At 44.3% G+C, this 22,703-nt stretch overlaps 1 protein-coding gene across 19 annotated transcripts in view; it reads right to left on the bottom strand.

Annotated features, from left to right (window-relative positions):
* Madd (MAP kinase activating death domain) overlaps positions 1-22,703 on the bottom strand; it is a 51,936-nt gene that overhangs the window by 23,220 nt on the left and 6,013 nt on the right. For 7 of the 19 annotated variants that reach the window (XM_048360957.1, XM_048360958.1, XM_048360973.1 and 4 more), the window contains exons 5-20: positions 22,163-22,294; positions 21,375-21,488; positions 13,090-13,170; positions 11,090-11,268; positions 10,277-10,512; positions 9,926-10,082; positions 9,469-9,572; positions 9,192-9,376; positions 8,585-8,838; positions 8,193-8,332; positions 7,268-7,369; positions 5,410-5,512; positions 4,541-4,727; positions 4,294-4,444; positions 3,583-3,789; positions 826-926 (exon numbers count right to left, since the gene is read on the bottom strand). In XM_048360957.1, the coding sequence (XP_048216914.1) occupies positions 826-926; positions 3,583-3,789; positions 4,294-4,444; positions 4,541-4,727; positions 5,410-5,512; positions 7,268-7,369; positions 8,193-8,332; positions 8,585-8,838; positions 9,192-9,376; positions 9,469-9,572; positions 9,926-10,082; positions 10,277-10,512; positions 11,090-11,268; positions 13,090-13,170; positions 21,375-21,488; positions 22,163-22,294 (2,433 nt within the window). The remainder of the gene's footprint in view (positions 1-825; positions 927-3,582; positions 3,790-4,293; positions 4,445-4,540; positions 4,728-5,409; positions 5,513-7,267; positions 7,370-8,192; positions 8,333-8,584; positions 8,839-9,191; positions 9,377-9,468; positions 9,573-9,925; positions 10,083-10,276; positions 10,513-11,089; positions 11,269-13,089; positions 13,171-21,374; positions 21,489-22,162; positions 22,295-22,703) is intronic. The other 12 variants (XM_048360963.1, XM_048360970.1, XM_048360964.1 and 9 more) reach the window with 3 other exon arrangements.

Below are 22,703 nucleotides of genomic sequence, written 5' to 3'. Positions count from 1 at the left end.
ATGTTAATGGATACTAGGATTATATTACATGGATTTATTATGTTTGTCTTTTCCCTGTACTGCATGTTCATATTGTTCTGTGGTTATAGTTTCTTTTGTTTGTGCTTTGTGCTGGACCTGGGGCTTGAACTCAGTGTCTGGGTACCATTTCTGAGCTTTTGTGCTCAAGGTTGGTACTCTACCTCTTGAGACACAGTCCCACCTCTGTTGTTTTTTTTTGTTGTTGTTATTGTTTTTGGCCAGTCCTGGCGCTTGGACTCAGCCTGAGCACTATCCCTGGCTTTTACTTTTATTTTTTTATTTTTTGCTCAAGGCTAGCACTCTGCCACTTGAACCACAGCGCCACTTCTGGCTATTTTCTATATATGTGGTGCTGGGGAATCGAACCCAGGGCTTCATGGCCATATTCCCAGCCCCCTGTTTTTGTTCTTGTTCTTGTTGTTTGTTTGTTTTCCAATCCTGGGGCTTGAACTCTGGGCTTAGACACTGTCCTAAAGTTTTTGTGCTCAAGGCTAGTGCTCTACCACTTGAACTTAAGCTCCACTTCTACCTTTTTGTTGCTAGAGATAGGAGTCTTACAGACTTTCTAGCCCTGGCTGGCTTTGAACTGCAATCCTCAGATCTCAGTCCCCTAGACATTAACCATTGGCACCCAGCTTCATTTGCTTTTTAACTTGAAATATTCTGAGTACCGCAAGTATAGCTCAGTGGTAGAACGCTTGACTAGCACACATAAGGCCCTGGGTTTGACGGCCACCATAAAAAAAAAGGTATTTGGGGGTGGCAAATTTAATTCTGGCAATTTTTGACAAGGTAATCACAAACCTGGGAAGCAGATGTCAGGCTCACACCACTATCTGCGCTGATCTGGGATTTTTTCTCTTCTGTTTCACCAATGTCAAAGGCAGGTTTGATGACTTCAGGCCCTGAATAGGGGAAGACTTCAGTTACTGAACTCACAGAGGCTTGGGGCAGACTGGTGAAGGGAGTGGGAGGGCAGACCAGCCTGTCCTAGACTTGTTTAGCACATCCCAGTCGCCTTCCCAGAGACTGCCCCCCCCAACAGGCCACTGAAGAAGAGGTCCCCAGATGCCTTAAGACAAGTAGGACAAGATAGATCAAGCCTCAAAGGACTTTTATGCCATCTTCTCAACCTGGGAAAATTCTAAGGAAATCATCCTAAAACAGAAAAGTTCCACAAATGAACATCTAAATCAATTCTACAGTACCCAGTCAGAGTTTCACTGGTGCTTGAGACCATTTAAGGGTCTCCAGGTTTCTCAGTGTTTCCCAGACAAAGGTGTCCAAAGGGGCCAAAAAGTTTAGGCCGAAAGAGAGAAAGAAATCCCATTTCAGTTAGTACTGCCTACCCCCCAACCCTACACCATGTATTGAGATTAAAAAAACAGCCCCATTTTATCCCACCCAACCACAATGGTATGGAAGAAGGACAGAATGACAGAAAGCAAGAAAGCGTGCCTAAGTAAGCCACCATAGAGAGTTAGGCAGCTACAGACTCAACACGGAGGGACAGCAACCATCTCTGCCAACTGTGCCCACAGGTCTCCTAATGGTGAGGGAGGTATTAGCCAATGAGGGGCACTGCAATCGGCAAAGGTTCTCCCCACCAGCTCTGCGGCAACAGAAACCACAGTCTAAAGGATTTTACTCAGTGGACACCCTGATTACTATGAGGGGAGGGGTAAGAAGCAGCCTATAAGCTACACACCTAGCAGTCACATACCACCTACCTGCTTTCAGTTCAAATAATCCCCACAAGAGCAAATTTGGGATGGGGCTGACAAAGAGAGCCTGCCCCAACTGGGCCTGGGGAGTTGGCAGGTATGGGAGACTTGGGGACAGGAAGGGGCATTTGTTCCTTACTCTGTTTTTCCAAAGCTTTTTGCTTTTTCACTTCCTGGTGCTTGTTCCACAATTCTACCCCAGATGCAATGCAAGCAGGAGAGAAAGACAGAAAGAGTCAGAGGCTGGTAAGACAGACGAAATGGAAACCCACCCACCCAAGTTGATTCCGTTTTAGGCACAGGCTTACCAATCAAGAGATACAAAGACATCTTCACTTTGGGAGGGGAAGGGAATCAAAAGCTCCAATGTCTTCCCCTAAATGCATGAGCTAAAGACTCCAGATTTCTAATTCTAATCACAAGGTGGCAGAAAACCTCCCTACAGAATATTCCAACTGAAAGGGCCCCTCAGGAATCTCCTTTGTCCTGGCATGAGGAAACTGATCCTTATAGAGGCTGAAGCACATGATCGAGCATATGTAACTTAAGATCAGTCTGATTTCCATCATACTATGCACTCTCTGACAAATGAACTGAGAAATAGCCATACAAATTCTAGGCAAGAGATAATCATCTCAAGTAGCCAAATGTTTTAAAGCATGAGCACAAATCTGTTGCCTAACTGGACCAGCCAACTCATACCGCCAGCTAGATTCTCCCCTTGCTGATATCCAAAACTTTTACCCTCAAAACCACATTCTTCCAGTAGAGGTGACATAGAACATAAAATAGTTAAGGTTAGCATCCAAGAAGGACAAAATGGAGAGACTATCAATCATAGCAATTCTATTCCCGGAAAAGACTTCAGAGTTTATTTAGTGTGATCTCCTCATTTCCCAGATGAGGAGATAGAGAGCCCCAGAGAGAGGGGGTCTGTTTAAGTAACACCCAAGTTGAGGAGCAGATACAGAACTAAAACTCCAGACCTCTAGCCTGGCTGATCATCATCCAGCAGGACAAAGTCAGGGTTTACTATCTCTAGGAAAATTTTTGCTGATTAGAGAAGTACAGATCTCCTAAAAAGGAGACTGGTTCCTCATTACCCTTTATGAGAATTTAAGACAACTGCTAATGGTTGTGGCAAAGAGGTATCAGCAGAAGCATAGTACCCAGGGACCTAGCACCAGAAAATGAAAGATATGGCGTACATGACTCAAGATCAAATAGGGGTGAGCCAAACAGAGGTGACAGAGAGAAAGAATTGGAGAAACACCAAAAATAAGCAAGCCTTTAATCAAGTCCAAGGAGGAAGGATGGAAAGAAAAGCTGACTCAGAAGTCTGTGTCTGTGAGTTGCAAAACCCAAGTATACCACAGAGGAGCAAATTCCAGAGTAGTGCAAATGCTTGGATAGGGAAACTGACTTCAGAGACCCAGGTGATCCTAATTTTATGACCCAAAGTTACATCAATAACTTTCTTATAACCTCCAGATTTCATATAGTATCTCCGCCAGTGAAGAAATCTTGATGTAAACAACAAAAGAGGGAACAGAAGTACAACTTAGACTTCCTGCAATAAGCCCCACAGTCTCTAAACAAAACTTCCATTCTTCCTCTAAGATGCCAGGGGCAGATGTGGGGGCAGTGAGAGTTGGATGAAGCAGAAGGGATAGAGAAGTATAAGGAAATGCCACTGTAAATGGACACAGATTTATCGCCCTCTCTAGAAAGCAAAGCATGGGGGAAGAGAACAGCAGGAGTCTGGATGAACTGAGAAGAGGGAAGGATATTTAAGAAGCCAGGACCCCTCCAGTACATCAAACACAATAATACATACCAATAGATGCCACAAAATTCTCTTCCTTTAAACTTTTGGTATCCAGCTCCTTAGGAACCTTTCCTGTAGCACTTGGTGCCCGAGGACCCAGCTGGGGGACTCTCAGCTGTGCCATAGCCTTTGGGTCCCCCCGCCCAGCTAGACCAGGATCCTTGCCAACAGGGGTATTTACACTCTCTGTTGGACTTCTCTTCCGCTTGTCTGGTTCTGAGGAAAAGGTCAAATATAGGGAGAGGTCATATATGGGAATTAAGACAGGGAAAAAGATACAGGAGAATGCAGACAGAACAGAATTAATGTAAAGAAAAGCTAAGGCCTGATTTTTCATGATTGAAAAATATATATACACTATAGCTGAGCACTGGTGACTCATGCCTATAATTCTAGCTACTCAGGGAACTGAGGATCTCACAAAGTCCAGGCAAAAAAGTCTGTGAGACTCTTATTGCTAAGTACCAAATAGTTGGAAGTAGAGCTATGGCTCAAGTGGTAGAATGCTGGTCTTAAGTAAAAAAGCTCAGGGACAGCACTAGACCCTGTGTTAAAGACCAACACCAAACAAAAAGACATATACACAAAAAATTTACCACATATTATCATGCACTGGAAATAATAAAATCCCAAAGCCTGATAAAGAAAAGGACACCAATTTTTTTGGAGATAAATGGGAGAGCTGTAGATGGCCTGTGGTCCAGCAGGTACGATTCCTACCTTTACTATAGTAGTGGGTCTGGGCAATCTCCAGAAGCCCGAAAATGCTGGCCATGCCACCCAGACCTGCGTGGGCATAGGACTGCTCCAGGCTGAGGATTGTGCACTTGAGGAGGTCTAACATTCCCTTATACACCTTTCGGCTGATCTCCTGCAACAATAACCGAGCACTAGAATTGATACATTTCCTTGAGCATCCATAGACCTTGACCCAATTGAGTTTTGATGCCCCCGCATAAACACTGACCACATCTGGGATGACATCCTGCCGAGCATCATCCTCTGACTGCACCGTGCGGTTCAGCTTGCTCAGGACAAAGACTCGAAGCTGCTCGCTCTCCAGCAGCCGGCGCACCTTTTTCATGTTGAGCCAACCCACTCCCTGGCCGTCCAACACGCTGTGCACTACCTCCTTCAGGAACTGCTGGTTCTCACTATGGGATCCACATACCATTTCTGTGGTCATCTGCTCCTTGGCAGAGCATCCTCCCTTTCCCCATTTGCCTCCAGGCACAAAATGCAAAGCCTAGCCTTCAAATATCTACAGCCACTGGGTCCCCCATCTCTCCAGAACACCTTTATACATTACTGTTACACAGAAATTGAGTCAGCATGGGAAGCCCTGGTGCCAGAAACAGTGGCTCACACTTGTAATCCAAGCTACTCGAGAGGCAGGAAAAGGAGAATCACAGTTCCAGATCAGCCCAGACAAAAAAAGTTAGCGAGGCCCTATCTGAATGAACAAGCCAAAGGTAACGGCATACCATGATGGGTCAGCACACCGTGGGATGTTGGCTAGGAGGATCGAAGGTGAGGCCAGAACAAGCAAAAAGTGTAAGATTCTATCTGAAAAAAACAACTAAAGCAAAAAGGTCTAGGGGCTTGGCAAGGGTGGCTCAAGTGGTAGGATACTTGCCTACCAAGCACAAGATCCTGACTTCAAACCCTAGTACCGCCAAGAAAAATAAAGAAAACAAAGTAAAGTGCTGGCTGGATACTGATCATTGATTTTATCTATCCTGTTGAGAGTTCTTCTCTCCCAATCTTCGGCCTCTCTCAAGTTTTGTACAGAAATGCCACCTGAGAACCTCTAAAAACCATTTTGCCATTTGTTACCTAGAATTGCTGGATCGGCCCTGGGGTGATGGAGGCTCTCTTTTCACGGTTGGACTATGCTTAATGACAGATGACTTCTGGTCCACCAAGGCCCTCCTATTTCCTAAAGCAGAGAAGGTAGGAAGGAGAAACATCACTGTCATAGTCCAGAAACTCACATTAGCAACGTCCTGCGTCGTCATGTTCCATGCCCATTCCCCAGCAAGGCTGGGTGTGGATGACACCAGGGCATTGCACACAGATAGAAAGCAGCCATGGCAATGTGGAGGAGGTGGGGAATGGAGACTCAGGCTACTCCACATGCAATGGCAGCACATCCCATGGACAGCATGGGCGTCACGGGGGATGGGCAAGGCAGGTCACTCATGTGACAGCTGCTTGCTCCAGGAGGATGGCCCTTGGGCAGGCACAGAAGATGCTAGGGGAAAAAAAAAAAGATCATGCACAGCTCACGGGCAAAACCCACCTTCACCACTCCCGGGGCCGGCTTCAGTAACAATCTCCATTAGAGTATTTAGCCCAAATACTGGGACACAAAATACACAATTAGTAAGTGCACCACAATTCTGCAACCCCTATACCCCTTGATGGAGCAGTAAGTCAGATCATCTGGGCATTCTCCCAAAGCTCAGATGCACATAACCTTGACTCTTGGGCATATCACAGCTGAAAGCAAAGGGCCAGCAGAAAACCAAGGCTCTGAGAGAGACCATCCTTAAGCCTGCGGCCTCTCAAAGCCAGGGACAACATAAATGACACAGGGAGCCTTTAGGTACTAAACAGGCACATGCACAAAGAAGGAACACTGGTGTTCATGAAACATCTAGCACAGGGGTCCAGAGCGCCTGTGGGTATCCACAGGGAAAAGACGTCTTGCAGATGCTGTCATGGGAAGTAGAGTGGGGCTGTGAGGATGGGAGGTGGGCAGTCAGGATAAGTGAGCAAATGAAATGAAGCAACAGCATGCAATGAAATAGTTTTAATTGTTCTTCCCTTCAAATATATCAAATAAAAGCCAGAGACACCAATATCTTCCTATCTAACCTACCCAGCCATGTGTGAACTCACAGTAGACATGCTAGTTTCCTACACTCCCGCTCTGAAGCCTATCTATTCTATTTTCCCCTGCTGACCAAAGAACATTCTTTAGACGCCTAACACTTCTAATTACCAGAAGTCAGAGGTCAATTGAAAAGATGCACAGAGCTCACTCAGCATGGTGGTGCACAACTATAATCCCAGCTCTCAGAACACAGAGGTAAGAAAATCATGATTTTGAGGTCAGCCTGGCCTACACAGGGAGATCTTGTCTCAAAAAACAACAACAAAAAGAATACATGGGACTGCTTCTCAGAGAACTTTCTACCACAGTTAAATACTTCAGCATAATATCCAAAGACAGTACACAAAAATTAAGTTAAATTCAGAAAATCCCCTCAAACTACAGAGATCACAAGTGAAATTGAAGTTAAGGTCTTAACTGGCACTAGAAGCCAACAAAAACTTCCTGGTTCATTCAGGCTCCCAACTTGACATGAATCCACAAACCCTGCCAGGCTCCCCACAACCATCCTCCTGGTGATTCCAACATTACTATGCGCCTCTGACAAGGTCCCCACAGCAGTAATCCACTGTTGCCAACATTCTGAGGTACAAGGTTCAAAGCTTCTCAAGCTTCAGAGATGTTTTCTCTCTGACAACCATCAAGTCTATGATGTGCAGTGAAAGCCATGAGAAGCAGTATGATGGGCAACAGCCAGATCCAACAATCTGTGGTACACAAGGCTCCTGACAAGCACCTAGAGACTGACATATCTCCCAGAGAAACCTGGTTTGGCAAAAGTAAGGTTATAGTTACCTTTCAGACTAGGGAATGGTGTGGTCTTTTCTCGGGCACCTTTGGTGGGCAGTGTGAGGTTTGAAAGACTGAAGCTTGTACTGTGGTTCCGATAGAGGCTGCCTATGAAGGTGACAGTGTGAGAACAGTGAGTTAGCGCACAGAGAACTCTATCTAGCAATATCACCATCTTCACCTCCCACCATTCAAGCTATATCACAATAGATCATATAATCTCTGCTCTATCTTAGAAAGGGACAAGTCTAATTTACAGCAAACAAAAGGGCCATTACTTGGACTGCTCAAAACCTAGCAACAATTTTCCCTGCCTATCTCCCGTGACAATATCCAAGCTTTTTACAACTGCTAACACAGAAGGAAAGTTGTTAGTAATATGCTATTGGTCTCAAGTGGACACTGTCCTTCCCTGACTTTAGAAATCACTCTTAGTCACAGTCAACCCTTGTGGTGACTCTCTCTACTTCCTTGTTCCTTCCCGTCTTTAAAGGGTATCACCCCTCAAAGCTAGAAATAGTCTCTAGGCACAAAAGGCAATTTCATATAGACTTCAAAGAATGTTCAAAAAAGTTCCTTGCCACTAACAGAATACATTAGGTATATATCTAGATAAATTTTTGTCAGACTTTTCATAAAACATATGTTTCAGTGTGTGACTTTTTAAACTTAATGCTTAATTTTCAGTTGATTCCTCAGCTGTCTTGCCTGAAGTAGACTAAGCCATCAGGTGTAACAATAATGATGAATTTGGCTGTCTTTATTGGCCTCATCTATAAATACTTTTTTATTCAGTGTCCTCCAAATGATCTGAATTAGTGCTTAGTAATGCCAACCCAGACCCACATCTCAAGTTCCAAGCAATGTGTGCATAATTAGCCCTACTGCTGAGAAAACAGAAGAGAAGAATGAGAGCGCTGGAGGCACTTACTGGCAAAAGACATGATGCCCCCGAAGCCCTCGGTGCTGTTGTTGGAGATGGTAGAGTTGGGAGAGCTTGCTCGGGAGTCGGACTCTGCATCTGAGTCACTTGCCAGTTTCAAGCTGTTGGGCCGCAGCAGCTTTTGAGCCCTTGAATGCACAGTGGCACCTGTGAGGCCCAGGCAAGGGTACCTAATCTTGGGAGTGGGCCTATGCTATACCGCAGTTGCTGCTCCTTCCCAAACTCCTAAGCCCCTGGATCAAAACACTAAAACACTACCCTGAGGGGATAGCAAGACTGAGAGAGCGTTGACTTCTCAGACTTCTGATTAACCCTCACCCAGGGTCCACTGCAGTGAGGTCCTTCAGTCACCCATCTAGAAGGGATCCCCAGGCTCTCACCGATTGCCATTGACATGTTGGCTGAATCGGGGAGTGTAGCTTTCCCCCTGCTCATCATCATCTTCCTCAGGGGGAAAGCCATACTGGGGCTCGAAGTATGGATTGTCATAGGTTCGTCGGCGCACTGACCCCTCTCCACTATCTGTCTGACGCCTGTCCACATTCGATTTGCCAGTGCTGGGAGGGACGGGAGGGAGAGGCTTGGAGATGCCTGCTGCTGCCTTATCATCCATCTCTGTAGAGTCCACAGGTTCCTAAGGGCCACAATGAATTAAAAAAGTATTCATCTGGTGTTCAATCTCACTTTGGCCAGGCCAGACCAGGCCTGTCAGATTCCTAGCCTGAAGAAAGTATGAGAAAATATCTCTTGGTACTCCTGGTCTCTGTCCTCACAAACTACACAGATGAATCATGGCTATACCCTAAAGAAAGCCCAATGATCTCCTTCTTGGGTCAAATGTACTTTTCAGAGGCTCTAAGCCATAGAGCCCATGGACAGGAGGATAGGATAAGTGTGAAGAAAGAGACAAATTAATAGCTAAGAGTCATGAGGCCCACATCCCAGGCAGCGGCTCCCCCCCATCCTCCCCTCTAAGTGCTCACGTACAGCGTTGGCTCCATGGATGATGGTGCTAGGACTGCTGCTGGCTGTGGTGCTGGAGCTGGAGCGCAGTGGAGGGTTTTCCTGAGAGTTTTCAGTGTCTGGGCCAGGCTCCTCTGCTTCCTTCTGTGGCTCATCAATCTTCACCTCACTGGCATCCCCCAGTGCTGCGTGTGTCAGAGGGTCCACATCTGCCGAAACCCAAGGGAAACAGATACAGATCACTTGATAATCAAAACTCCACGCCCTGCCCGGAGCTGGCCAGTCTCCCAAGCACACTTACTGGGAGTGTCGCCATTGATGTCACATTTCATCATTTCACTGACAAAGTCACCGAGGGAGGAGTAAGAAGAGCTTGAGTCATCATAATCCATACTATCACTGCCGCTGTAGAGAGAAGGGCATTTTTGAATTTTTTATTGTTATTATAAAGGTGATGTACAGAGGGGTTACAGTTACATAAGTCAGGTAAAGAGTACATTTCTTTTTGGACAATGTCACCCCTTCTCTTTGAAGAGCATTTAAAAAAATTAGAAAGGGGAAGACGAAAGTATCTGTAATGAGTGCTTAGAAAAAAAGCGGGGGGGGGGGGGGGGAGCACATGTACCTGAAGGTCAGGGAGCAAGATAAAGTAAGGAAGTAATGAAAACCAGTCAAGTCTTCCAAGACCGACATCCAACTGCTGTGAGATTTTTTTTCTCCTATACGCTGAAGAAGGGCTGGTGTGAGGGACTGCTCACCTGTCATCCGTGGGGTCAGAGTCAGAGTCACGCTCTGGTGGCACACTCAGAGCCTCAGCCAGCTGGGAATTGCCATCATAGACTCGATAGTGGATGGGCTGCAACTGGTGAGCGTACCACTTGGGCTTGTCACCAATAAGGGCTGGATCAAACATACCTATGCAAAGAGGAAAAAGGAATATTAGCCATAAGGAAAACAAGGTAAGCTACACTGAAAAGATTTTTTTTAAGTCTAAAGCAAAACAGGAATATAAGGGACAGGTTATAAAGATTAGCAAGAGAACAAGCAAAGGTAAGGACCATTAGGGATGAAGGCAGAAGGTGGTGAGAGTGGACGACAGGTAGACTCACTGTTGTGAATTCTCTGAAAGGCATAGTTGGTGGGGTTAAGGATCCATTCTCCAAAGTACTCCACGGCCTGAGTCCTGGCCAGTTTCTCAGCAAAGGGAGTCTGTCGGGGACGTGAGGCTAGAAAGGAGCCAGCCTGGAAAGCTACCACAGGCCGAGGGAAAAGTCGCAGGGTACGTGTGTGCATCTGAAAGCCTTGTAGCACATTGGCAGAGTTGAAGAATCGGACCATGGCCACTCTGGGAAAGAATAGGATAGTGAAAATCTCAAGACCCATATGCTATCAGTAAGGATTCTCACACCCAAAAATCTTCAGACTTTCTCAACGCTATTATTTAACATGTTTCCAACATCGAGGGGAGAAATATCTTAAAGAATCATCAGTCCTTCTCTGACAGTGAGATAGCTTTCTCTTCTTGCATTTGTTAAGGAAAACCAAGTATGACCAAATATATACATTTATTTTGTGCCAGTCCTAAGGCTTGAACTTAGGGCTTGGGTGCTGCCCCTTCTGGTATGGTGTGTGTATGTGTGTGCATATGCGCATGCATGCGCGGGCGCATGCACACACACTCAATTGGAGAAAAGTCTTCCAGACTTTCCTGCCTGGGCTGGCTTCAAACCACAATCCTCAGATCTCAGCCTCCTGAGTAGCTAGGATTATAGGTGTGAGCCACCAGCGTCCGGCTACCCAAATATATACATTTTAAATATAAAAAAAGAAACCTTAGCTCTGAAAAGTAGTTTTTCCTCAAGTCAGGAGTGCAATGAAAACAAGTGAAGAACTCAGGATTTGTACAGTTAGCTGGGTCTCACCTGGTTGCAACATCCACAGAATCCACATCATTGCCATAGATGAGTGGGTTGAATTCAGTGGAAGGGGTAGACTGCAGGTCAGCAGAAGGCCTTCCCAAGAGAAGTGGGATCTCTTGGCCCTCGTGAAATTTCTCCAGATTGAGAATGGGCTGAGTGTTGAGACTCATGCTGGCAAGAGCCTGCAGAACAAGACATTTCTCACATAAGGCAGATCTCTGGCAGCTAGCCAACCTCAGCTCCCAGCAAAGAGCTTTGTGGGTTTTCTACATGACACTCTCTGCTCAAAAAGTTCTCAACAAAGAACTATGCTTACCTACAAATTGTGGCTAACCCATTTCAAAACCTTCATCTTGAAAAAAAGGAATCCAAATATAGTTCAAAAAATAGTTAAAACTACATAGCTCTCCATCTCAAGTCCATCTAGCTCAAGGCAACTCCATCAGATATGAAGTCCAGCACAACTATTTTCCTACTGCTTTTGTGTGTGTGTGTGTGTGTGTGTGTGTGTGTGTGTGTGTGTCTTTTTTCTTTTGTGGTACTTGGGATCGAACCCAGGACGTTGCACTTGCTAGGCAAGTGCTTTGCCACTGAGCTACATCCCAGCCCTTAGCACAACTATTTTCAATTCTATTTTTTAAACTAAACTATTAAATCCAAGCTGCTCTAAAAGACCTAAGGAACAATAGCCTCAAGTGCTCAGTACTCCCAACTTAAGCCAGCCCCTAGGAGACTCCCCAGAACAGTTTGAAAAACACTAGTGGAGATCAGCAGTGTCTTTGAAGTATTTGTGAGCACAAAAATCACCCGGGATGTTGTTAGAGCGGCAAATCAGGAATGAGTCTGCACTTTTAACAAGCTCTAATGATGCTAACACAGCTGGTGCAGGGACATACTTTGAGAAGCAGGGAGGGGTATACAGAAGAGAGCCAAAGATCTTAGCTCCTACAAATATTTAAAATAATAAATCAGCATAGTTCCACAAATCAACCTCTCCTCAGTCATCAAGGTGAAAAACATAGCAAGGACAGCTTAAGAACTTTCTGAACTTGCAATCTTCACCAGAGTCCGCAGCAACAAGATATCATATTACATCAGCAGTGATGGAGCAAGCCAGTGGGAAGGATGATACAATGACCCATTTCAGTTCAAGTAACACACCATCTAGAGGGACTACAGAATATTTCAGACAACACAGAGAAAAAAGTTTCAAAAGACCCTCAAATGAGAGTGGGATTCCTAAAAATAAAGACAAGGCTATCTACTCATGGTCCTACAAAACACATACAGCAGGAAAGGGAGTGGGGCCTTGTCACATTTTACCTTCAGGTACTGGGTTTGGCATGCAGGAGAAAAAGAAAATCAAAGAAAAACAGATGTGAGAGTTTACTTAAAGAAGGAATTCTGGGCTGGGAATGTGGCTCAGTGGTAGAGTGCTTGACTAGCATGCATGAAGCCATGGGTTTGATTTCTCAGTACCACATAAACAGAAAAAAAGCCAGAAATAGCACTGTGGCTTAAGTGGTAGAGTGCTAGCCTTGAGAAAAAAGAAGCTCAGGGACAGTGCCCAGGCCCTGAGTTCAAGCCCCAGGATTGGCAAAAAAAAAGAGAGAGAGAGAGAAATTTTGAGGAATTGGGATAAATCCAAGAAGATAACATAAAAGAAATCAGAGCATCCAAACTACCAATCCATGTTACAAGACTGAGAGAATATCTCAAGGCCATAAAGAATGGCCGACATGACAAGAAATAGCAAGTAAAGGGTTGTTTTATACAGCTTCACAAGCATTGTGGGGTGATAGGGCATACAAAAAAGTAGAAGAAATCTTTCACAGATTCATCCTGTTGCTCATAATTGGGATATATTTCCTCTTAGCCCATCTAAGGTAAAGAAATTTTATGCCACAAGAAGCCCAAAAGGAAACTGGCTGTTAGAAGGGCTGTCTTCCTTCAGCCACCCCATTGCATCTCTTACTCCCTCTTTTCTCTCATTCACCACCTACCTGCTTTAAGTGTTTTTTCAGCTCTAATGACTCTGGTTCTGGCAGAACAGGTAACACTTCTGCATTAGTAGGGGCAATCACCTACAACAGAGAAAAGAATTAGAGGTATAACCTTATAATTAGCTGCTCACATGTTTCATTTCTATGCTAAGTAATATAATTTAATATATATGTCATATACATATTACACCCTATAACTGTACATATAAAATTCATACATACATATGATAAACATACAAATCTGTAAGGAAATATTACTGGTAAGGATCTCTGGGCAATAGGATGATGGCTCTTTATTTCTTCTTTATACTTACTTTTATTTCCTGGACTTTAACAATGAACACATATTAGGGCTTTCTACCAAAGTTTTAATGTGGGGCTGGGGATATGGCCTAGTGGCAAGAGTGCTTGCCTCGTATACATGAGGCCCTAGGTTCGATTCCCCAGCACCACATATACAGAAAATGGCCAGAAGTGGTGCTGTGGCTCAAGTGGCAGAGTGCTAGCCTTGAGCAAGAAGAAGCCAGGGACAGGGCTCAGGCCCTGAGTCCAAGCCCCAGGACTGGCCAAAAAAAAAAAAAAAAAGTTTTAATGTACTCACAGTACAAAATATTGATACAATTTTTAAAGTCTATACTAGAAATTTTTTTTTTCTTTGAGATCATGGGGCTTGAATTTGGGGCTTGAGCTTTTGTGTTCAAGGCTAGTGCTCTACCACTTTGAGTCACTGGTCCACTTCTGCTTTTGTGGTGGTCAATTGGAGATAAGAGTCTCTTTGCTGCTTGGGTTGGCTTTGAACTGCGGCCCTCAGATCTCAACCTCCGGAGTAGCTAGAATTACAGGTTTAAGTTACCAATACCCTACTTGTACTGTAAAAGTTTCTTACTGGAAACCATATCCCGCATATGTGTAAAGGCCCTATCATATATATGTGTGTGTGTGTGTGTATATATATATATATATATATATATATATATATATATATATAACTGGCCTACTTCTCTTAGACAGTGCAGGAAGATCTCTCAACATTGGCAAAACTAAATCCCATATTTCTTTGAAGACTAACCAGGGCCTATTGGCCAATAAAATAAAAACATTAGAAAAACATTGTTTCAATAAATCACATAATAGAAACCATCTAGGATTGGAGAGGAAGATGGCACTGCCACAGTAGGGAGGCACCCCAACTCGCTCCAACTGAATAGTGAGCTGGTAACTCCAGCACCCAACACCCCATCAAGAACCCAGCAAAACCAGCAGCCAGAATCAGTGGAGAAATGCAGGAAACAAAAAGGAACAAAAAAAGAAGAGCCTATAACCTGCATGGAGCCGGAGAATCTCCGGGGTACCCTCCCCCCACCAGCCGACCCTGGCCAGAACAGGGCCAGGCTGGGAAAGGGGACCCGGCTAATGGCAGACCGACTGCCGAAAACTCACACCGGGAGTGCAGAGTCCAGACAGCATGACTCCACGGACCCCAGGGGGAGCACGGACCAAGACAGACGGTGGCGACGGGAAGGTCGAGACCGCACGGCCGGGATCGGACATGAGCAGCGGGGGAACCGAGCAGTGCAGAAGGGGAGAGACGGGGCTGCCACCACAACCGTTCGCCACACCCCAGCACCCCACTCCCGAAGGACCAACGGCGGTGCGGGGCACACACACAATCCAGGACCAGTGAGTTCCCCATTGCCCCCTCCCTCAACGGGAGACCAGCTATAAGAGACCCAAACCCTACAAAGAAGCTAGAACTCCCTCCCTCCCCCTAACCACTCCGAGGGAACAAAGAACCCCCAAATCAAGCAGCAAGGTCCCATCAGGCTCTGGGAAGACACAGGAGCTAGCAGGGGAGGGGCGGAGCAGCGCCAAAGCAGCAGAGGAGCCCGAACCAGCTCACAGGCCCTGCCCCCTTCCCAACAGGGGCCTGGGGACGGCAGGCATTGCAAGCCCCACCCGAGGCGCCTGGCCTCGCAGACTTTTTCAACTAAAGGCACAGGCGCTGGTGGGCAATACCAGCCCAGCAGGGACACCTGGGCCTGATCACGCACCCCCCTCGCAGCGGAGGTGCAGTTTGAGGGCGCTAACCTGCACCCGGACACTTGATCCCACTGGGGCCCACACATACCGCCCCCCACAGCGGACTCGCGGGAGGGTGCAAGCACACCCCAACAACCCGGGGCTCACTCTGGTAGGCGTACCCCGCACAGGTGGGCGGGGCCCCCAAGCGACTGCGCCCGCTCTGGTAGGCTCGCCTGCACAGGAGGGCAGAGCTCTCCAGCGGCCATGCCCACTCAGTTTGGCACATTTCACACAAGTGGGTGGGCCGCCCCTCAACAACACTGGCCCCGGAGCGGTCCACACAGGAGGGCGAACCGCCTGAGAGGTGAGCTCCTCTGATCAAGATACAGAGCGGAAAAAAGAACCAAAGAAGAGAAAAGCTTCCATGCCACGCTGAATCAGCGACCAGCAAACCCCCACCAGGGGCACGCTAGGGTCAGCACAACACAGTGGCAGGACACTGTCCCGCAGAGAAAGACACAGAACCTACCCACCCCCAAGTGCAGTGAGGGTGACTACCCCAGCAACAATCGAGAAGGTCACGCTCACCCATTGGGCAGCAAGGTTCAACAGCCAAACCCAAACCCAGAGCCAGGACACCAGGACACAAGGCTCCCACTGATGGACTAGCAGGAACCAGCACAAAACCAAACCAGGGAAGCCACCCACAGATCTCCAGATGCGCAAATCACAAAGAAATATAACACAGTTCATCAAAGGGCAAGCCAACTCGCCAGCTCCAAAAAGCAGCACGACTGAAGAGGAGATGGAGAATAAAAAATCAACTGAGGTCATGTTAGCAGAAATGATGGAAAGCTTCAGAAACGAAATCAGAAAACAATTCCAGGAGTTTAGAGTGGAAGTCTTGAAGGACATCCAGGAAGCCAAGGAAGAAATGGAAGCAAAAATGGATACAATGCAAACCTCCGTTAAAGAAGACCTTAACATCCTGAGAAGTGAAATGCATGAAAAAATAGATTTAAAATACAACAATTAAAGGAATAAATTCCCACGATCAGAGCTGACCTGGCAACCATAAATAGCTCTCTGACATCCATAAACTCCGCAATTGAATCCACAGCACAAAGAATTGACCATATGGAATCCAGAATCTCTCTCTTGGATGATGATGCAGCCGATAAGAACCAGAAAATTACCACACTCCAAGAAACAGTAAAGCTCCAGGGCAGATTAATCCAGGAGCTAGTGGACAAAGACAAGAGATATAACCTGCGCATAATTGGAATAGAAGAAGGAGCCAAATACCAGAGCAGAAGGCTTCAACATACTTTCAATAAAGTTATTGCAGAAAACTTCCCCAATCTCACAAGGGACTCCATCCAGGTAATCGAAGCCTATAGGACACCTGGCAGACCAGACCCCAGAAAAGCCACACCAAGGCACATAATATTCAAGACTTCAGATCTCAAGAATAAAGAGCAAATTTTGAATGCAGCCAAAGCGAAGAAAGAAATTTACTACAATGGGAAGAGGATCCGAATAACAGCAGACCTCTCCACACAAACCTACCACGCGCGAAGAGAGTGGAAGAACACCATCCAAGTTCTACAGGCCAACAACTGCCAACCTAGAATAAAATATCCAGCGAAACTGGACTTCATATTCAAGGGGAAAACCAGATCTTTCCATAGCAAAGAGGATCTAAAGGAGTATGTGAATAAAAAACCAGCCCTACAGCGAATTCTAAGAGGGGAATCCCACCCAACAGAAACCGTACAGGACACACACACAGAAACAGAAAGAAACTACGATAGCCAGAGCCCAACAGAAAGAGCAGCTAACTAAAGACAAGAAAAAAAAAGAGGAAAAACAGCCCAACAAGAAAATGGAAGGAGAAAAAACACTCTTATCCTTGATCTCTTTGAATATAAACGGTATAAACTTTCCGATAAAGAGGAGCAGACTGGCAGAATGGATCCGCAAACAAAAAGTTGCCATCTGTTGTCTACAAGAGATCCACCTTACAGCAAGGGATAAAAACAGGCTCCAAATGAAAGGATGGAGCAAGATCTTCCAAGCAAGTGCACCTACCAAAACGGCAGGAGTAGCCATCCTGATCTCAGACACGCTGGACTTCTCATTAAAATCAACTCAAAAAGACAAAAAAGGTCACTACATTTTAATACAAGGAAAAATCCAGAATCAAGACATCATGGTGATAAATGTATACTCACCAAACAAAAGAGGCCCTACCTATGTCAAGCAAATTCTCACAGAACTACAGAACAAGATAGACCCAAACACAATCATAGTGGGTGACTTTAATACCCCACTCTCTCCAAGAGACAGATCCAACACCCAGAGGATTAGCAAGGGAGCTGGGGACCTAAGTAACACCATATCCCAAATGGATCTGACAGATCTATACAGAATTTTCCACCCTACAGAGACCCAATACACCTTCTTCTCAGCAGCCCATGGATCATATTCCAAAGCAGACCATGTCATAGCCCACACAAAGAACCTCAGCAAATACGAAAGTATTGACGTCATCCCATGTATTATATCTGATCACAGTGGATTAAAGGTAACCCTCAATAACAACGGTTACCACAGAGGCTATACACATTCTTGGAGGCTAAACCCCACACTGTTATCCAACACTTGGGCCACAGACCAAATTAAAGATGAAATCAATGAATTCATAAGCCACAATGACAATGAAAATACATCACAAAGAAACCTATGGGACACAGCTAAGGCAGTACTGAGGGGCAAGATCATTGCCCTCAGCACTCACATTAAAAGAATGGAAGCAGAGCAGGTGAATAACCTCACGATGAAACTAAAACAACTGGAGAAACAAGAAATGACCAAACCTAAAATGACTAGGAGGAGAGAGATCACAAAGATTAAAGAAGAGATAAATCTGATTGAAAATAAAGACCATTCAACAAATAAATAAGACTAAAAGCTGGTTCTTTGAGAAAACAAATTAAAATTGACAGACCCCTCGCAAGACTTACAAAAAAAGAAGAGAAGAGACTCATATACGTAAAATCAGGGACTCCACCAGAAAAATTACAAGTACACACGATATTCAAACAATCATAAGGAACTATTTCTAGAACCTCTACTCACTAAAAAACAATAATTTTACAGAAATGGATCAATTCTTAGAGAAGTATAAACTGCCCAAACTGAACCAAGAAGAAATAAATCAACTAAATAAACCAATAACTTACAGCGAGATACAGGGGGTAATCAAGAACCTCCCAACAAAGAAAAGCCCAGGCTCAGATGGATTCACCAACGAATTCTATAAAACCTTTAGTGAGGAGCTAATACCAATACTCCTCAAACTCTTCCGCGAAATAGAAACAGAGGGAGAAATCCCAAACTCATTCTATGAAGCTAATATAATACTCATTCCCAAACCAGGCAAAGACCCAATAAAAAAAAGAGAACTACAGACCAATATCACTAATGAACACAGACGCAAAGCTCCTCAATAAAATATTAGCTAATAGGATCCAGAAACTGATCAAGAAAATTATACATCATGACCAAGTAGGCTTCATCCCACAGTCACAAGGATGGTTCAACATCCGTAAATCAATCAATGTAATTCACCACATAAACAGAACTAAAATCAAGAATCACATTGTTATCTCAGTCGATGCCCAAAAGGCCTTTGACAAAATACAACATCCATACTTATTAAAAGCTCTGGAGAGAACATGAATAGATGGAACATTCCTCAAAACAATAAAAGCCATATACAACAGACCAACTGCTAACATCATATTAAATGGAGAGAAACTTAAATCATTCCCCCTAAACGCAGGAACAAGACAAGGATGCCCACTCTCCCCACTTCTTTTCAACATAGTACTGGAATCCCTAGCCATAGCAATAAGGCAAGAGGAGGACATCAAAGGGATCCACATCGGCAAGGAAGAAATAAAGCTATCCCTATTTGCAGATGACATGATCTTATATCTGAAGGACCCAAAAAACTCAGTCCCCAAACTCCTACACCTAATAAACCATTTTGGCAAAGTAGCAGGATACAAAATCAATCCACAAAAGTCAGCAGCTTTTCTGTACACCAGCAATGTACAAGCAGAAAAGGAAATTATGGAAACAATTCCATTTGCAGTAGCGAAAAATGAATAAAGTACCTAGGGATCAACCTAACCAAGGACATGACAGACCTATTTAATGAGAACTATAAAAATATAATAAGGGAAATCAAAGAAGACACAAGGAGATGGAAAGATCTCCCATGCTCATGGGTAGGCAGAATCAATATAGTGAAAATGACCATATTGCCCAAATTGTTATACAAATTCAATGCAATTCCTATCAAAATCCCAGTTACATTCTTCACTGAAATAGAGAAAGCAATCCATAAATTCATATGGAACAGCAAAAGACCTAGAATAGCCAAAGCAATTCTAGGCAAAAAAAGCAGTGCAGGAGGTATCACAATACCAGACTTCAAGCTCTACTATTGAGCCACCATAACAAAAACAGCCTGGTATTGGTATAAAAACAGATTGGAAGACCAATGGATTAGAATTGAAGATCCAGAAATAAAACCGCACTCTTACAGTCAGTTGATATTCGACAAAGGAGCTAAAGACATACAATGGAATAAACATAGCTTCTTCAACTACTGGTGCTGGGAGAACTGGGCAGCCATTTGCAGAAAACTCAAAGTAGACCCAAGCCTATCACCAGGCACCAAGATCAACTCAAAATGGATCAAGGATCTCAACATCAGACCTGAATCCTTGAAACTACTGAAGGACAGAGTAGGAAAGACGCTAGAACTTATAGGCACAGGAAGGAACTTCCTGAATATAGTCCCAGGGGCACAACAGATAGGGGAGACACTCGGCAAATGGGACTACTACAAATTAAAAAGTTTCTGCACAGCTAAGGACATAGCCACCAAAATAGAAAGACAGTCAACCATATGGGAAAGGATCTTTACCAGCACAGCAACAGACAAAGGCCTAATATCAGTCATCTACAGAGAACTCAAAAAACTAAGCGCCTCCAAGCCCAATAAACCAATTAGGAAATGGGCAAAGGAGCTAAAGAGAGACTTCACAAGAGAAGAAATAAAAATGGCAAAGAAACATATGAGGAAATGTTCAACATCCCTGGTAGTAAAGGAAATGCAAATGAAAACAACCCTGAGATACCATCTCACTCTAGTTAGAATGGCCTATACTCTGAACTCAGGAAACAACAAATGCTGGAGGGGGTACGGGGAAAGAGGAACCCTTCTCCATTGTTGGTGGGAGTGCAAATTAGTACAACCACTTTGGAGAACAGTATGGAGGTTTCTCAAAAAGCTCAATATAGACCTACCCTATGACCCAGCCATACCACTCCTAGGCATCTATCCTAAACAGCAAACCCCAAGATATCAAAAACACATTTGTACTACCATGTTTATCGCGGCACAATTCACAATAGCCAAAATATGGAAACAACCCAGATGCCCCTCCACAAATGAATGGATCCAAAAAATATGGTACCTATACACAATGGAATACTACATAGCGATTAGGAATGGTGAAATATTGTTATTCGCAGGGAAATGGTCAGAACTTGAACAAATAATGTTGAGCGAGACAAGCCTAGAACACAGAAAACAAAGGGGCATGATCTCCCTGATATATGACTGTTAAGAAGGGGTGACAGAGAGACAGTGGAGACCATGTCTGTGAAACCAAAAACTGCTTATCAAATGGTATTTCCCACAGTATTGGGTCAGCGACCCAACATTATGTAACTAAAACCAAACAACTACTCAACATATAAAGGTCAAAAATTGACCTCTCAGTGGAATACAATACCTCAAAAGCTATGTATGTACGTTCATATAAGACTACTGTCGACATATTGTCTAATATCAACATTACATTTAAAGCCCTAGGCGAATTATCTTGGGCATGGCCACGTGGCTCCTGTATATGTTCTTGGTACATTATGTATGGTATATATGTCTACCTGACCTAGGGAAGGGAAAGAAAAACAGGGTGTAAGATATCACAAGAAATGTACACACTGCCCTACTATGAAACTGTATCCTTTTTGCACAACACCTTGTCAAAAAATTTGTCTTTAATTAATAAATAAGTTTTTAAAAAATAAAAAAGAAACCATCTAGAAGAGGGAGAGTTGCAGGCCTGATGCAGCAAATCCCATGTTTACCCTGCCAATCAGTCTGCCAAGAACCTCACCCTATTGCTGTCCAGATCCACTAGCCAGACGTCATCGGGCATTTTGAAGTCTAGTTTGTAGAGGAAGAAGCTGGCAGGGACCCCAATGATGTATGGAGTTGGAGCCAACAGAAGCTGTGAAGAAGACAAAGAAGATAAGAAACAAAGACAAAACCTATCACGAGCATTTATCAAGTTAGCAATTTTCTAGATAAGGAAATACAGACCTACAATCCCTTTCAACAAACATTTAGGGTTCCATGTATTTCAAAATCTAAAATTTTTCAGACTTTAGAAAGGTAGCATAATGCATTTCCTGTTTATTATCGAACATGTAAAGCCACACAGCAAATAGTGTACAATCATTATCTATCATTAACTGTTATAAACCAAAACTATAAGGCCAGGCACTAGTGACTCATGTCTATAATCCTAGTACTTAGGAAACTAAAATGCAGAGGATCACAGTTCAAAGCCAGTCTGGGGAGAAAAGTCTATAAGACTCCACCTCCAAAATAACCAGCAAAATATCCAGTGAAAAGCAGGGCTGGAAGTATGGCTCAAGTGGCAGAACATCAGACAAGCAAGCAAAGGCAAACAAATTCAAGGCCCTGAGTTCAAACACTAGTACTACCAAAAAGACCTATAGAGTATTAAGTTTTGCCACCAGTTCAGTTTAGATCAATGAGATTTTGCAGGCAAATCATAAGGAATTGAGGACCAGTACTGACTTACAGATTCTTGGGGCATTGAACCTCCTCCTTTGAGAAGACAGAGGTGAGAAAATCAGAAGACACCTTGAGACTCACCTGCTCTGCAGATGCCATGCAGGTGGGAAGCAGTGGGATGACAGGAAACATGTACTCAAGGGGGTAGATCATTGCCACAAATGCCATCACAGACATGGAAAGTGCATTGTAGTCTCGAGACTGTAGCACCACCTTCCATAAAGATGAATTAACACAAAATAAGAAATGTGAGCAAACAGCTTCCAGCACTACAATTTAATTTCTGTCTCACTATGCCTACAGTTGCAGCTTCATTTCCACAATCACCAATTTTCCATGTCTCACCATGCTTGTCGCTTCCCAACCCCAACCCTAACCCCATAGTAATCATCCCTTGATTCACCACTTTTCTAGCTCTTTCATTCCCCATCCCAGGATCATGCATTGAAAGAAAACTACTAAAGTTTTAGAGCAGATCAGTGTAATTAAAGATGTGAGTGCAAGCCCTCTGAATACATCCCACATGGTGCCAGTACCTCAATTCAACCCACAACTACCAATATCTGTTGGTATTGGTATCATGTTACCTGGAAATGAAAACACGAAAAAGACATAAACCCTT

Source organism: Perognathus longimembris, chromosome 13 (genome assembly GCF_023159225.1).
Source record: "Perognathus longimembris pacificus isolate PPM17 chromosome 13, ASM2315922v1, whole genome shotgun sequence".
NCBI classification, from domain to species: domain Eukaryota; kingdom Metazoa; phylum Chordata; class Mammalia; order Rodentia; family Heteromyidae; genus Perognathus; species Perognathus longimembris.
This window is presented reverse-complemented; position numbering and strand designations above follow the sequence as displayed.